The sequence below is a fragment of the Neospora caninum genome, chromosome XII (genome assembly GCF_000208865.1).
Source record: "Neospora caninum Liverpool complete genome, chromosome XII".
Classification (NCBI taxonomy): Eukaryota; Apicomplexa; class Conoidasida; order Eucoccidiorida; family Sarcocystidae; genus Neospora; species Neospora caninum.
In genome coordinates this window covers 1,194,372-1,211,061 of record NC_018398.1, presented here as the reverse complement: position 1 = coordinate 1,211,061, position 16,690 = coordinate 1,194,372, and the positions used below count along the sequence as shown (strand labels likewise).

General features: G+C 54.1%; 4 protein-coding genes across 4 annotated transcripts; 2 read left to right on the top strand and 2 right to left on the bottom strand.

Moving 5' to 3' along the window:
- Positions 1-5,135: 5,135 nt before the first annotated feature.
- Positions 5,136-6,889, bottom strand: NCLIV_061770 (conserved hypothetical protein; the record flags this gene model as incomplete). Its single annotated transcript, XM_003885729.1, has 13 exons — positions 5,136-5,169; positions 5,230-5,349; positions 5,408-5,493; positions 5,539-5,580; positions 5,644-5,718; positions 5,784-5,804; positions 5,858-5,895; positions 5,953-6,095; positions 6,171-6,214; positions 6,280-6,332; positions 6,388-6,417; positions 6,474-6,617; positions 6,679-6,889. 13 exons carry the CDS (start codon positions 6,887-6,889, stop codon positions 5,136-5,138), a joined length of 1,041 nt encoding a protein of 346 aa, XP_003885778.1.
- A 920-nt stretch (positions 6,890-7,809) lies between these two features.
- On the top strand, positions 7,810-8,793 carry NCLIV_061760 (putative microneme protein MIC6; the record flags this gene model as incomplete). The annotated part of the gene is made up of 1 exon (XM_003885728.1): positions 7,810-8,793. One exon carries the CDS (start codon positions 7,810-7,812, stop codon positions 8,791-8,793), a length of 984 nt encoding a protein of 327 aa, XP_003885777.1.
- Positions 8,794-11,278: 2,485 nt separating this feature from the next.
- Positions 11,279-12,098, bottom strand: NCLIV_061750 (conserved hypothetical protein; the record flags this gene model as incomplete). Its single annotated transcript, XM_003885727.1, has 3 exons — positions 11,279-11,451; positions 11,668-11,800; positions 11,964-12,098. The coding sequence occupies 3 exons, from the start codon at positions 12,096-12,098 to the stop codon at positions 11,279-11,281; spliced, it is 441 nt and encodes a 146-aa protein (XP_003885776.1).
- A 1,134-nt stretch (positions 12,099-13,232) lies between these two features.
- Positions 13,233-16,690, top strand: NCLIV_061740 (Hydrolase, alpha/beta fold family, related; the record flags this gene model as incomplete). Its single annotated transcript, XM_003885726.1, has 5 exons — positions 13,233-13,376; positions 14,023-14,172; positions 14,534-14,890; positions 15,674-15,935; positions 16,389-16,690. 5 exons carry the CDS (start codon positions 13,233-13,235, stop codon positions 16,688-16,690), a joined length of 1,215 nt encoding a protein of 404 aa, XP_003885775.1.

Here is a 16,690-nt window from a genome sequence, read left to right as displayed (position 1 = left end):
TTCCCCGCCAACTGTGAACTTCTGTATCTCCTCAGGAACGCACGTGAAACAAGGCCTTTCTTGCTCGAGGCTGCGTCGCATGTCTCAGGCATCCCAGGCCGGGGTGTACATATACCTCGGCTGTGGGAAGACAACCGGCTGCAGTCGACCGCCCCCCGGCGAGACACGGACCGGCGGGTGCGGCAAGGAGCGCCCCATGCCGTTATTTCCTCTTCAAATTCGAACTTCTCTTTCCCGCTGCTCCTCCGTTACCGTCTCCACTTCTCGCCGCCTTCCGCGGCTCCTGTCCGTGTCCTCCGCTTCGCCACAGAAACGCGCGAAGACTTGGCTGCCTCCGATTCCTGCTCGTCTCCAAAGACTTCTTCACTGCCTTCCCTGCCCCAAGGAGTTGAGTCGAGGTGCACAGCGTCTCCGTCGAGGAGGAGCGCCGAAGCAGATATCCCGCAGGGCGGCGAGGAAGTAAGACGCAGTGCAGACAGATGAAGCGACGGCTTCTTTTTCCAAAATGAGGGTTCCGCGATGCGAGTTTTCCTGCGGAGAGGCAACAGGGCTTACCCCCTTCCCCCGAACCCAATGTCGCCTTCCTCGTCCGTTTCCTGTCTCCGTCCACATACATGTTTACGCATGCTAGCGCGCACAAACACATACATAGATGGTGGGACGCATGACAAGAGGAAATCGATACAGAGGTGTCAGAGGATAAACATAGGCACATGCTCGTATGTGTCTGTATGCTCGCAAACGCAATTGCACGTCACTGGATTTAATTGTACATGGCAGTTCCATTGTTCCGGACATACATGTCTACGCCGATTCCCCCCCTCCTGGTTTCGCGTCTGTGGGACAGTCTCTCTCTTTGCATCTTCTCGTTCGCTTCCCCTTCTCCTGTCTCTCCTGTCTCTCCTCTCTCTTCTTTCTCTGTTCTGCCACAGCTCCTTGTGTGTCAGACAGCTGATGGAGCGCTCGCCGCCTTCTACATTCCCTCCGGACGCAGGCCTGCAGATGAAGGCCTTTTTCGTGTGAGTTATACTCTCCCTTCGAATGGTAGTTTCTTTTCGTCCCGCGGAAGTCAACGCGGCGGTCCTTTCGACTTTCTTACGGAACGACGGGCGTTCTCTTGTCCCGTCCCGCGCCCGTGGTGTTGAAATTGTTTTCCCTCGTCTTCTCCATTTTCTCTCCTCGTCTTCTCATGCTGTTTTCCTTCCGGTTGTCGCCACATTCCTCCCCTCCGCCTTCCTTTCGCGAAGCTTGTTCTCTCTCGCCTTCGCCACCTGCCCACACTCGTCCCGGCGGGAAGTTTGCTGGTCAAGAACAAAAGAGCGTAGCGACTTCTCAGAGTGCCCCGATATATACGCATATGTCTATTAGTCACATCTATGTAGCCTTCAGTAGCCAAGGGAAGAGCAAGAAACAAGGACTTTCTTTTCACCACTATGTCGCTGCGTTCCTCTCTCGGCTCCTCTCGCTTCTGCTGGTTGGCTTCAGACGGCGCTCTGTACGCGCTTCTTTCCGTGGGTGTCTCCGCTGCCACTCAAGGCCCGCCGCGTCTGTCGAGGAGGAACGGCGAGCAGGCCGGTCGTGACAGGCCCAGTCGGAAAAGTCAGCTCTTTTTCCTTTACCTCCCATCAGTCACGCCTCTGTCTCCTTGGTCGAATGAAAGCGCCTACATCTTCCTAGAAACTTATGTTCACATCGAGAGAATCACCGAGGCAAACGGCTCGGCTAGCAGAGATACGTATGCAACAGACACACGCATATCCATGTATGTGTTTTCAAAAGCATACCCCTACAGTTCTGTTAGTGAACCTGTGCCCCCACGCGCACGCGTGCGAGGACTGGCAAATGTTTACGTACATGTGTTTCGGCATTTTCGCGTGTATTGAGTCTGGAACAGGCATTCGTCAGCAAACTTGACAATCGCTTCTGGGAGTATGCCTTTCTAGATATACGGATTCAGAGCCTCTTTCTTTCTCGCATGTACGGCTTGGACTGTCTTCTGCGCAGACGACAGAGAGGCGGCACCTAGAAGCTCCGCGTGACTCTCCCCTCTCGCGTGGTTTCGTTTTCTGCGTTCAGGTGCTCCTTCCAGGTCCTCTCCACCAAGGCGTTTCCCCTGCCACGGCATTTCTTGTCGCGTTCTACAGTCCCGCAAACCACGCCCTCGCATGTGTCACCTTGCCAGCGTCCTGGCGTCGCCTTCCTCTTGAAACGGCGCCCTCCCTTCAGTCCGTCTTCTGTGTGTCGGGGAAAAGAGAAACGTCTAGGCGACGCAGCATGCAGGCCGATGGCCGCCAGAGTTTCGTGCGAAGGCACGGCGAGTCCCGCGACAGGCCAGCGGGGCTCGCCAAGCTACCCTTCTTTCCTTGGTTACAAAAGGAAGAGCAGCAGGGTGTCGAGCACGAAAAGAACCTCGCACCGTCTGCTCGATCATGTGTCCGGCCTTCTCCTGTAGCGTCGTCGTTCCTGAGAGGAGCAGGCTTGGCAGACCTTTTCCAGAAGCCCTCTGCGCTGTCTGGGGTTCGCGAGTTCAAGGGACAGAGAGGCGACGCTGAAAGTGACCGCTGGACCGGGAAAACCGAGCACGAGGCCGGGCGCGGCGGCGACTGCCGGCACATCTTTCGGATGGATGACCTCAGCGGTGACGGCATGCCCGCTGATGACGAAGGGAGCCTCTTTCGCCAAGGGGACTCGCAAGAGGAAAGCGTGCTTGCTGCGTCCTTACAGCAGGCGCTCCGATCTGGAGTCGTGGCTTCGCAGACGATCCTCCATGACGCCCCTCCAACAGCTCTTCTTTGGGTGTGCAGTCCCTCACTTTTGCCTCCCCAACCACAACAGCGGCGTCCGGTGACGGCGGCGGAAGCCTCTCTTCAGTCGTTACACAGAGAATACGTTGTGTCCGTGTCAGGCCGAGACGGCTTCTTGCTCGTGTGGGAAATCTTGGAGTGTGAGCAGCAGCGCACAAAACCGGGGAATGTTCCTCCGCATGCCCGTGCCGTCTACGCGCTGGAGTCTCAAAGCCCCAGCGCGCAGTGCCGGAACACCCCAGCCGCGTCTGGTGGGGATACCCACGCTTTATACCCGAGACAAGCGGGGATTCAACGAGCGGTTTCGGAGACGGTGTCACCTCGTGGGAGCCCTCACCGAGCGGTGACTGGTGCGGCGGCAGCGCGCATAGAAGAAGAACTTTGGTTCCAGCGGCAGTCGCCGCGTACATACTTTTGGGACATAGAAGGCTTCCCTGGTGACACACGGGAACCGCGGAGAACGATGCCTCCGCCGCAGGCCATTCGCACAGATACACAGCGGGACATGCGAGCCTCCTGGACTCCTCGTTCGAATTCGAGCGAGCGGCAAGCACGCGCCGATTCCCAAGCTCACCTGGTCAAGGTCGAAAACGGTCGTGGCTTACCAAGACTTGAATCCAGCTGTCATCGCGTAGAGCTCAACGGTCATGTGAGGTTACAACCACGCGGAACACCGGACCTTCGCAAGTAAGTTTGGGCACACTCTGCGAAACACTGTTTGCCAAAGACAGTATCGGCGGTGGCCTTTTCCCCGTCTCCGGAGCTTCTTGAAACTAATGTGAAAGAGACTTTAGCAAAAGCCCAACCGTCTTCTTCCAGAAAGTCGGCGAGTGCCACCAAAATTAGAAATGACTGGCTGCAGGTCTAAGTTTTGTTATCTGCAGCGTCGGCAACGTAATGAGGGAAGGACAAGATCTGGCGCAGATGGCTGGCCTCGCCAATCCCAAGATGAACCGTGACGACCTCTGCCATGGCGGTTGGTTCTTTCCCGCGAAGGCCCAAGTTTGTCAAGGCACTATGGAGCTCGACGACAACGAATGCACCCGGTCGTCCACACCGTGCCGCTCCATGGACGGTCCGCTCTGGCAACCTGGCAATTATGGGGGGCGAGAGCGTTCAGGGCTCTCCCCCTCCGACAGGCCTTGGAACGAAATATCGGAGGCCGCTGTCAAAACCCTGGCCAATCCGCAAGCTCGGTTAACAGCGCGCTCAGCCCCCGAATTCGTTTATCGGACTATGGTGAACGAAGATCATTTTGAAGCGGAAGTTTTCTTACGAGGTATACGAAGTGAATCTAGAAAGGGTATTTCTTCTCACACGGGTGTTTTTCAGCTTCTTCATGTATAACTCTCTGTAATCGATGTACGCTCGGTAACAGCTGAGGCACATCTTTAGCGATTGCACACGTGCAGCTGATATCTCCTGTTTCTCGTTCATGTGATGTCAGGTGGGACCCTTGACAAGATTCAAAGGAAGCGGAGAGAAAACTCAATTGTTTTCCAAGCTCTCCCGAACTCGATGAGTGATCGGAATTGTATCTCTGGTAAATTCTCTTATGAGCATTTCCAAAAGAAGTCTTTCACCAAGATGTCGTGAACAACAGCTTTGTAGTCCGAAAGTCAGTCTGTCATGGACTCCCTGTGTTCAGTTGACAACGGTGTTCCACTCTCGTTATTTTTTTTGCCTCTGCAGCATCTTCACAGAAAATGGCCCCGAAGACGCTGAGACTCCTCGTTCCCGTTCAATATCCTGTCACATCAGGGAGGCTTCGAGTCGAACAAGGTCACGGTGAAGAGCGTTTCTTTGTTTCTGTTCCGGCAGATTTTCCGCCATAGAAGTCCGCATATCAGTCAAGCGATGCAATATCGTTATGGAGGTTCCTGATCGTTCACGTCTTCTGGTCCCGTGTGTGTCGCTTTGGTCCGCCAAGGCTACACATGATCGAACTGCTACACTAGTAGATCCTGTTCCGAGTTTGTAAACCTCTTCCTCATTACCCCCGCGAACTGATCAAAATGGATCGATCTGACGAGTTGCCCCCCAAAAAGTGTTCCTCATGTTAGTGTCATTGAAATGATGACGTAGTTCTCACAGGCCACCGTGAAGAAATGCAATTCTTGAGACTGGATTCAAGCTAATGTGGCTCCTATTGTTTACGCTCGACGAGATAGTCGTCTCAACTACATCCTTCAGAACACTTCCGTCACGGATAGCTTGTGTAGTCACGCAGATGTCGCCACCAATCCCTGCGTAGGTGTTGTCAGTCCAGTCACGCGGCAGCACAGAGCCAAACGTTTCTCTCCAGCAGCGACATCGCCGGGTAGCATCTCACTATGCCATACATCTGGACCGCCAGCGAGCAGACCTGGCAGAAGTAGCTAGTAATGAGCGTGTCAGCCTTGCACATCCCTTTTCTCGAGCTCACCATTCACTCTGGCGATATGGATAGCACCCTGGTAGAGCTCTCGAAGAGAGCAAAGATGTGCAGCGGGCTCGCCGCAGATATTGAAGTGCAAAGCCTTCTCGAATGAGCAGCTCGCGCAGCCTGCGACGGAAACAAGACCTCCACGGCCTCCATTAAAAAACAGCAGAAATGCACGCACCTAGGAATACAAATTCTGTATCGACAATCCCGGTGAGTCCGCCTGGGGTCAGGCTCGCTACTTCTCCATCCTGAGCAGCAAGATTTCTTGCGTCGCTAGGAACTTCCAGAATCAAGACACTCGCCACTCACAGGAAGGGCACGGCTGTATAGTCGCAGATCGTCAATGTATCCCTGAGTCGTTAGTTCTTCTGCGATTTATCATTCTCTTGATGCCACAGATTGCAGCGTCTTCACCTCGAATCCGGAGTTCTCCAGCGTAGAGCCAATAACCATGTCTCCGCTATTTGAAACAACCACCCCACGTAGTGCCTGGAATGCGGCCAGACAAGGTCAGTGGTCGTTGTCGGCGGAAAGAGTGAACATTAGGTACTAACAACTTGGTTATCTTTGACGCCCTACACAAAACAGTAATACCACTCCTGAATCATCGAAAGCTTGTATCGCTTACGTTGATGAACAGTTTCAACCTGGATTCATTGGCAGTAACTGCAACGGATGCGTTACGGCGTGTCGGCGCATTTAATCCACCATCGAGGGAGATACCTGCAATGTGAGTCCACCTCCTCAGAGGGAGAGAGCCGCGAGAAGGGATCCCCTCCGAGGTGCTGTCCGTTGTTGTCACGCGGATTGAAAGTTTCCTCGTTTTCGGGTACAGCAGGATGGTGGGCGTTTGGTTTGCATCGCTCCTAAAGAAGAATCTTTCTCCGGTGTTTCACGAATTCTCCCTTATAACCACGCGCACCCTTTTGACATGACATTACGAAAGTAGCCGTTCGAGTCGCCCAAAAGGTACATCCAGAAGGCGCTGCGGCGACAGGACCAGTGAAGCGGAAAGGGCAGCGTAGACGAATCGTGACTGGCTACTTACACTGTAAAATCACTGGATTCCAACGTGGGGCTCGACTTTATCGTTCCGCTCGCTCCTGGCGTCACGTAGGTTCTATGGGTACCGTGGTCAGGCTTTGCTGCAATTCTTACCATTGACAAAAGCGGCGCTGGCGCCTTTTCCTGCAAGCGACATCTCGTGGTCTCTGGCATTCCAACAGAGTCTATTCCAACTATACCGTTGTGAGGTGGCCCCGCTCGGGGTGCCCTGTGCATGTGATTGCCGTTCCCACTTTGGTCAACAGGGTAGATTTCATCGAATGTGAACCAAGCACTAAGCCCTTCTGGAACTGCGTTCGCAGTTATAATTTGGGACGTGCCTCCTGCATTACATTTCACCGTTGAAGCTTGTCTTCGGTGTTGTTTGCTTCAATACTGTCCTACCAAGGCACAGTGAGTTTGGCACACTGAAACATTTATCGTATATTCTGTCAGCGAAATTCAGCACTGTTTTTGCTTTTAAAACGAAGTCTCTACTCCCCTCGATGACATTTCCAGGGAGCGATGCTGTCTCAACCCCGGTTAGAGCCATCATCATGCCGAAACTAGCAACCACTCCGGAGCACACTCCTACAATAAACTTGCTATACGCCATTGTTGTGAACAAAGCAACACATAGCACCGCAGGCCAACTCACGAAGCTGTAGGGGATTCACAGACGATCTTCTGGAGTTGATCCGAAACTTCTTCAGCTGCTGCTGCGGGTGTACGTACATGTCGCGCTGCGGACGAGGCAGGCATCATCGCATCGTTCCCTTTGTGATATGCTACTCGAAAGCGAAGCTGGCATGGCAGTAGTTCAGCCTCTTAAAATTCCCTTGTTAGCGTGTAAAAGTACGCCGAATGCCTTGTCAGTGACTCTGCTCTGCTCGTTTTGCAATACCTGGTCCAAAATCGGCGGATCTGCCTATTTTGCTACGAATCCGTACATCGCAAACTCCAAGCTGCCATGAAAAAAAAATGGCCTCTGCTTCTGAATGTTTTGTGCAGCCTCATCTACTTTGTTTCCGATGTTTAGAACATTTTTCTCCCGCGTCGCTGCTCATAATGCCCTGCCTTCGTCACGGACCTCTCATTACGGCACGGCATCTTGTGGAGGATTAGCTAATAACCCTAGAGATCGCAAACAAGCAGTAAGAGGGTCAGGGTGTCACTGCTCAAGCATCGATGGTCGTTCCGAGCTGTCGCACGTATGGTTTGCATCGCGGAGAGAGAGCCTGGTGTGCAACAGCGACGCGGTCGTCGCCCGTTCCTGCCTTAGAGATATGTCGATGCTCAGCGATGCGACGGGGGATCTGAGGACGACTGCTGCTGCCTCACCACAAGGAAGACCAAGTTCTTGCAATCTATTGTTACCGGTTTCGTAATTTTCTTCTTGATTAGTCGACGCAAGAGGGTAGCATTCGGCGTTTGTGATCGTGTGCGATTGTGGTGACGTCGGTGATTGTTAGATATGTTTTGTTTTGTTGACCGGAAGAACTTTGTCCTATAAACTCCCCTACGCGCGTCTCTGTCATGTGGCTCTTCCGGAACTGCGTTGCCGCTGTTGTGGCTGCCGAAGGGTTTCTGTGGCTACAGAACGACCCCCGGTTTTTTGTCCTTCCAGGAAACGGACAGGTTGCAAACCCTTGCGATGGTAAACCATGTGGCCCAGACGAAGCTGGTTCGTGCGTTAGCACGCCGTCTGGATATACTTGCGAGTGCGAACAAGGCTACGATCTAGGCGTTGAAAATGACCAGGTCACTTGCGTCGTGTCCCTAGTAAACGGTTTGGCGTCTGTACTATCCTCAAGTAAGACTACAGCTTGCCGTTCTAACCCCTGTGGACCTACGGAAGCGGGCGTTTGCGAAGATGCAACAAGCGGTTACATTTGCCACTGTAAACCAGGTTACACTCCTGTCAACGGAAGAGGAGGGTTGACGTGCAAACAGAGCAGGACCCTTGAATGGAGCCTTTGTGAGAATAATGCTTGTGGGCCAGCAAATGCAGTACAAGAGTGCCGTCCAGTAGGGTATTCAGGTCGTGTATGTTTATGCAATGAAGGCTTCGAAGCGGTTATGGATGCCACTGCCGACATCAAATGTAAGCCTGCGTCCCCCCACCGTCACCGCCCTGACACGGGACCCGGCCGTGATAGAGGAATTACACCCACACCCGGGGAGTCCGGGGAAGGTGAAGAGGATGGAAGCCGTGAGGACGAACCCGTGCCTGAAAGAGACAATACAGACCGAACACCCCCGGCTAACGATGGTACTCAACCAGAGGAAAAAAGCGGGGGAAAGAAAGAAGAAAGTAAAGGATCTGCTGCAGCTATTGCTGGGGGAGTTATTGGAGGCCTCTTGCTGTTGGGCGCTGCCGGAGGGGGTGCTGCATACATGATGAAAAGCAAAGGGAATGATGAAAGTGAGCAGGTAAATTTCGAGACAGGTGAAGCGGGTGCTGATAACACTGATGATGTCGAAGTGCTCGTTGATATGGATAGCAAAACATGGGATTAACACTGTTTCTTCTGGAACTTAGTAGAATGCGACTGCCAGATGAGCTGCAATGCGAGGGCTGAAGACATGGCTAGTGAGCCCTTGTTCCTTGTGTAGACATTGTGATCGGTGTTATTGGGTACCGGGAGGATCCAAAGGAAGAATTATTACAATATATCATGTTTGAGTGATATTTCCGAGCAGCAACTAAATGCCGAGGCGAGCTTTTGTGCATTCACCCCACTTGAATGAGTCTCAGGATTCAGAGACATATCGTCACAGAGGGAAGTCATAGGCTCCATGGAGAAACCATCCTGTGCCGTTTTTTAGGTGATGTGTTGCGTCACATGCGCCTTCATGTTATTCTTGTGTGGTCATCGTTTGTCGGTCGTTTCCCACCATCGTGCAATGAATGCAGTGCAATGTAGAGAATAATCCGACGAAGAGGGGGAACCCTCTCCCGTTCTGTATACGAGTTAGTTCTCTGACGCTTAACGATGCTTTGCATTTGGGATTTCCACTCGTCATCCGTGGGTTTTTAGAGGAACCCAGAGGCGATGTGGGTGACCACTGTTTCCTATCTGCTGGCCTGTAGTATGCGCTCGAATTGTCCGTCACAAACGAGTGACTTTGTCGGTTTCCAAAAGCAAGGCATCAGTGTGACAACAGCGGGAAAACTGGCGACCCAAGGCACCTGCTTTACCTCTGCATTACCATCGTACTGCGCGTAGGGGCAACTCTGTGGACTCTCCACGTGCACGGCGCGTACCAGGTATATATTGCCCACAAGCAATTTCATGAAGTCAACATGGTCACGGTAGCATTAGTTCACCTTCGAGACAACCGGTTCATCCGACTTCGGACGCCATCAGCAGTTCGCCAGAAAGATGGTTGCAACACGGTGAAGTGCTGAAGGAATGTAGGAATGTAGCGATTTCTGATGGTTGATGTGATACTGTCACTGGCAGCTCGGCAGCCATTTGCAAAATCGTTGTCTTCTACCACCAGCGTGGACAGCAGAAAAGACAGAACTCTGTGGGCGGCTGAAGATCAAGTATGCACTTGACCTGCGGGACAGTGAGATTCCACAAATTTCCTCGGACGGTCCAGTAGTAGGAATCTAGTTCATCCAACACTCCTAACCGATTTGGGGTGAGCATGAGCTGTTCGATACACCGTACGTATGCTTTGCGGGATCTTGCACACAAAGACGCTTCAAACACTTGCTTTCAAGCTCGCTCTTCAAATCAGGGGCGCCACAAACCGGCTGATGGGTATATTCCAGTCTGCCCACATTCGGGGATCGCGTAACAGCTGACAAAGTCGTGCGAGACAAAGATACGGATACCCGGTTGGATTTTCTGTTGGGAAGCAGAGCATGAGAATTAGCAAGCAGGAGCTAGCTGTTTGCCGTAGTACTTAGAATCAATCTCCCGTCTGCCTTAACAGTCCGTTCAGGTGTCGTTTGGAGCCAGGCGTTCACTTTCCTTTACAGGCTTCCACTCTTTCATCTGCCACCAGAAGCATACAAAGCCCATACAAAAGGAGAGCCATTGAGTTTACTGCAAAAAGCGTAAGAAGATACACTGCTGCGTGACGAGTGGTAACTCCTTCGTGAAGCCCAAGCCCGCGCAGAAGCCTAGGGAAGCCTTTTCTTCATGGAGCATACGGGCACCGTGACTGTTCCTGCGACCATGCTGAATAGTGCACGCCCCAAAGTGTGGGCCTCACGTACGAGGGCAGTTGGGATTTCAGACAACCTTGCCGCATCTTCAGCGCATCTAGACACTTGGGATCTCAAAGATAATTTAGCACCGCATAATCTCGACTGCGCACCAGAGCAACACTGACAAGTTTTGCCACGCTCTGCAGACAGCTTCAGTGCCGACACTGTTCTCAGACAGCACTTTGCAGTGCCGTAGGACTGACTTCCATTTTCTCCGTCGGCACTCCGCACACCTTGATCTCCGAAATTTTCGTCTGGTCGGAGCCGTTGTTGCTTTCTGTTGATCGTTCAACCGTTCACACCACACACCACCGCTTGACCGCCAATCAGTTTTAGATGATTCCCAGGAAACCATTCGAGACATTCAATAAGGGCTTGGCATCTGAGGAGCTGGAAACTCGGTAGCGAACGTCGGGTCGCTATGGCCCAAGCCCACCTCTCCAAATTCACTCAGCCGAACCTAGAATAGCAAAGCGGAGAAGGCGGTTCCTCGTCACAGTATCCACTGCCCTTGATTTTGTGGCGCAGACGGGAACCACTCCCCAATGCCATCTTCCTGTGAGGATCAGCATTTGATACGGCTCAGGACACAAGGGGGGGGGGGGCTACTAGAAGCACAGGAGCAGCACGCTTGCGTAGCCGCGCCGCTTCTCCCCGTGCAGATGAAGCCAGGTTCCTTGTGATGGCAGGGGTAACTTACCAACATAAATGATCAGGGTGGAAACATTTTGAAACTTGACGAACCGGAGGGGAATCGTGTACCCATTTTGAACTTCGTTTTCATCGAGTGTCTGCAGGCACTTGCAGGGTCATCAGGCACGCCAAGGCTGTGTACTCTGCATCCGACGTGTTGCCGTCACCCTCGGAAAGTGTGCTGCAGTGAATGCTGAAATCTCCCACTACCAACCATCCGACACGCAGGCGTACCACTTCTTGAATCGGAGGCTCGGACTCTGTGAAGACACAAAGAGAAGCACATCATGCCCCAGCGGTATCACTCCGTATCCGGTAACATTCTGCGACGGGAGCCTTCGCGAGATCCTTGGGGCATCGCAAAGGGGCCCCACCAGAAACGAAATCTAGAGCCAGTCAAGTCCCTATGTCTGCCAAAGCCCGCCGAGCAGAGCGCGTAGCACGGGGGCTGATGGCAGGCCGGCCGGAGAACTCACCAGCTTCAGAAAATCCCATGGCGAGGTTGTTGGTGAAAAGCTTGATAGTCGTCGGCACCTCTCCGGCTTCAGCGCTTCCGGGGGGAGATTTTATCATCAGGGAAGACAGTTTTACTGGGCTAGTGAAGCCAAGCTGCACCAGTCGACGCAGGAAAACAACTGCCAGCGAGACTCTGCCACCAAGGGGAAGAAAAAGTAAAGTCCCCCCAGTGCGTATGGTTTGTGGCATCACGCTCAGAAGACAAAAGCGAGGCTGGTTTCCTACAGAAACGAGAAGACGCTGTTGAAAAACGAACCTTGATGAGCAACTGCGGGTCCTCATTTGACGAACTGAGGTAGGCTGCGTCCGACGTCTTCTCGATGATGTTGCGAATGGAGTGCTGTGCATCCTCGTTGAGGCACTCCACCTTTGACATGTCAATGAGTGACATCAAGCTGAAACCACAGACATCTGAACACGTCGTCACATTGTCTCTTCCGCACCTGCGTTTGCGCTGCAGGCAGAACAGACTAGCTGTATATACTGCAGACCCAGCGGCGCTTTCGTCACGTCTGTACGCGGGGAGAGGCTTCGGGCCACCTTTTTCAAAAAGAGGACTGGAGACGTCGCCGAGGACAGCCCATCTCGTTCCACAAGTAAATGAGCTTCTCCTGCTTCCCCACCAAACACGAGCCCATGGCATATTCGAGACCGAACTACAAACCTGGACGCGTCGTGAAACCCTCTCTGTACGGTACCTGGCACCCTCCATCTCGTCGGGGGGAATGTCCGTCGCTAGCGCCACACTGTGTATCAATGCTGCCTCTGTGAGAGAAGCTAGCTCGAAGACGCCCGGCGACACCGTGAGAAACCAAAAGCTTCTCTGAGTTTGCTGCTGGCGGCACTTGCAAAATGTGCGTGTCCTCGCCCCCAGTGTGGCGTGATTGCTGAGCAGCCCCTCGGGAAACGAAGAGGCCGACGGAGAAATCAGCTACCCGAACGTGTGTGAGCTAACGAATGGTGACTAAGGTTTCATCTTGGATAACTTGCAAAGATACTGCCATGAACGTGTCGAGGAAACATGCCACACTGGTTGAAGACACGAACGGCGTTGCGCTTTTCGAAGCACCGCATGCGGCCGGTCGCTGAACTGGCGACACGTGCCGGACTCGAAAGATCACACGGTACGACGTGACTTGTCGACGGTTCAGCATTCCTGATCGCTTACTGAATCCCCTGTCCCGGGTCCCGGGCGCTTGCATCTATCTCCTTTGAGGCTAGGAGACAGAGACGTCCGTGCGGCCATCTGCTACGGGTGTGCATGACGCTTGCCGCTTCCTAGAGAGATGAAGTGCTCTTCACATTGCCTGTTGCCTCACATTGCGGGATGTTTCCGAGACACGCCGAACACAACGTCGGTTTAGGTAACTTTTTCCAGAGAGAGACGGTGTTCCCGGCACCTCACGGTCGGTTTCCCCTATTTTTTGGCGCGCGCGCCGCTGCTGTACACGCGGTCGAGTTTTCGAGTGGCTGCAGTTCTAGGATCCTTTCTCGTAGTTGCGAGGACAGGCCACACACAAAGACAATGGGTCTCGCCTCAAACTGGTCCTGGGCAGGGCTCGGCTGTGGACTCCTGGCTCTTGCCATTCTTCTCCCACCAGACCCCGGCCTTCGCTTCAGGCTGCCGGCCGTCCAGCCCTCGACGGAACCAGAGGGGTACACTGTGTGGGTACGTACCGCTAGCATCGACGGAAAGGGTAACCATTTTTCTCGTCGATCGCTCCACAGGTTGGTGTGTTGGACATTCCCTCACTTGCTTCTTAAGATGCACGGCTGTGTTGGGAGCCGTGCAGTGGCTGCTGTGGTAGAGAACCAAGGACAGGAACTTCGAGGTACCGCCGATGGACAAAGCCGGAGCTCCACACACTCGTTGTGTTTGGCCTTCTTCACGATTTCTCTAGTGGATAGGCATACGTATTCCCACCAAGCTAAAACACCAGAGCAGCGGTGCGATGCTGCTTTAAGTCGACGCCGTCGTCTGTCGCTCTCAGCCAATGAGCTGTACTCGTTCAACCGCAGAAAAGGAGACGTGCTGGAAAAATGTGCTATTTGCTGAGTTTGCTAACCAGAAGAGGAAAACCAAAGGCTTCCGTGGTGTCTTTATCAAAGCCTGTGGGACCGTGCCGCGGTTGGTGTCAGTATGGTGCGAGACATTGCCTTGCGTTCCTCCACTGCCTCCCGTGTTGCATGCTGCAGTCGCTCCACTATCCGAACTACATGCTAGTCTCCGTGCAGAAGACAGCAGAGTACACACGGTGTTACTAGTTCTACCGTACATTAGGTAACTTGTCTCCTGTGTGCGTTGCGTCTTCCAGCGTCGAGGTGCGGACGGGACCGCGTACGGCCGGCGAACGGTGTACGTGGAGAGTGAAGGCGAGAAGCTCCATGCTTGGCTGTATCTCCCGCCGAATTCCCGTCAAAATGCTCCTCTCTACATGGTCTGCCACGGCTTCGGAGCTGTTATGGTGAGCGGGCTCAGGCAATACGGCGAGGTGTTCTGAAAACACGTGCTCGCCCGCGAGGCGGTTTGCACTCGAACGGGAGAAATTGGGATCGGCAGCTTTCCCGCAGACTCGTCTACACTACACACACTAGAGCGGCAGACAGTGATCAAGCGTTTATACGCCTCGTCACGTTGCCGGTGATTGTAAGAGCACGAGAACCCAAGGGAGAGGCTTTCACTGCAGCATCCCACGCGAGTCAGCCTGGACTGCATCGTTCAAATCCCGCAGATCTCGACTTGCTGTCTTCCTTGAGATTCGCCTCAAAGGGACGGGGCGACGCCGGCATGAATTTGATGATCGTCTGCATGCGCTTTCGTGCCAGGCCGTTGCGGACGTCGCGTTCGCGGAGAAAATTCAAGAAAGCGGGATCGCCGCCATCGCCTTTGACTACAGGACTTGGGGTTTCTCGGGAGGGGCTCCGCGTCAGGTCGTAGACCCACACATGCAGCTGCAAGATATGCGCGCGGTGCTACAGCATGTTGTTGATACGGACGGGTTTCAGGGCACTGTTGACCCCACCAACATCCACTTGTTCGGCACTTCCTACGCAGGCGGCCACGTTTTAGTCACGGCAGCTCAGCTGGCCAGCGAGAACTCCCCTTTGCTGCGCCGAGTACGCACAGTCACCTCCGTGGTGCCGCTCATCGACGGGAAGGAACAGACGAAGAAAGCGCTCCAGGTACGTGCAGCGGTTGGAACTGACTATGCAGTGGACCTTGTGGCGGGACTTTGGGCGACACTGAGTCAACAGGCTAGACTGTCGGCCTCCGCGTGCTTTTTTCACGAGGTGCGCTGGAAGCCGGGCAGAAGATCCGGAGAAAGAGACGGTCGCTGAGTTGCTGATGTGGGCAGCGAAACACGTGACAGACAGCAAAGTTAAAAATGCGGGAGGCTCAGACTGGTTGCAGCACCGGCGCAGGGCACTCTGAGTCAGAAGCCACCATCGTCGACTGTGGAGGGCGTTCTTGAAAACTGCCGGTTTCCACGTTCTTGGAAGGAGTCACGACAGCAAACCCGTGGGCTGCCTCTCGACAAGGGCGGCGTAACCTCGTGTGCGTACCGCTGGCGCTTTGTACCCCTCTGAGCTGACGCTTAGCGAAAGCAAGCAACCGCAAAATCCGACTGCGAATCAGTGGGGGGTGTGCTTGAGAGACGTGGCATTCGGCGGCAGGACGTTTCCCCGCGAACCTCTCAGCTGGAAGTGGGGGGCTTTTTTCCATCTCGCCCGGACGGCTGCAACGCGCATTTTCGGCAGCTGCTACGAGGCTGTTCAATTCCGACCGCATTTGGAGCATGCTTGCTAACCGGAACGTAGACCTGTTGGGCCGTCGGCCAGGGTTGAAACCGAGGCGTTTGCATTTGTGCCGTGCGGCCTGGAAACGAGCAGGCGCGGCAGCACAGTTGACTGACGCAAAAGGGACAGCCAGAGAATCTTGGGTCCGTTCACGTTCTGTCTGTGCAGCAAAGATCCTTTTTCCGGACGCTGCGATACGCAGCAGCAATTCTCGCGGACTTGCTCCGACAGGCGGTCGGAAGTCACCTACAGCCTATATACCTCCAGGTTGCCGGGCCACGCGGAGTTTCAAGCCTGTCGGCCTTGGAGCTCCAAGGTGGAGAGTTGGAAATCTGGAGGAACCGCGTCTTGGACAGCTCTCGCACCGCGTCGTGGACGAATGCCTTGGCGGCACGGTCCCTGTTTCACACATCTCAGTATCGGCCGATCCGTAAGTGCACTCACCGCCAGCGGAGGGGCATAGTATCGAACGAAGCACCTGCAGATGACCTGGCTGTGAGGGAAATCTTAATTCGCCGAGAAATGGACGCACACGTTCGGCACGAGTGGAACCCGAGGACATGCTCGGTATATGGGCGTTCCCAAACGTAGTGTCGGCACGCGCGTTCTCAACAAGTTTGACGCATCGGACTCCTGGTTCGCTGGTACAGAGTGAGTCTATTGCCTGTCAAAGTTTCAGGATGTCGCGCCGGTTCCCGAGTGGCCAGGCGGCCTGTTCGCACAGCACGGCAGCTCGCTTGTGGCAAGTGTGCAGTAGGGGGGAACGGGACCACTCTGACGTATCACGCCTGACTTGTGGTGCTTGTGAAGTCGGTAAACCTGTGGATTTCGCCGAAGCCAGATCATTTGTCTTGTGGCGCAATATGCTCGCATGCCCACACAGGTTACCTGGAGCACATTCAGACCCCAACCCTTCTCGTGGAAGCCCAACACGACAACACGTGCATCCCCGAGCTTGCACGGGAAGCGCTTGAGATCATCAACTCCCGTGGGGGGACGAATTCGGAAGACCGCGCCGGGGGCAAGGGCTCTCGGGACAGTCGACTAGCTGAGCTGTATCGCATGCCGGTCAATCACTTTGAAATATATGTAGCCCCTCACCTGGGGAGACTCATTAATACCACAGTAGAGTTCGCGAAGAGGCATGGTGCACGCCAGGCTGCGTCCGGCGCCGAGCCTGCCTGA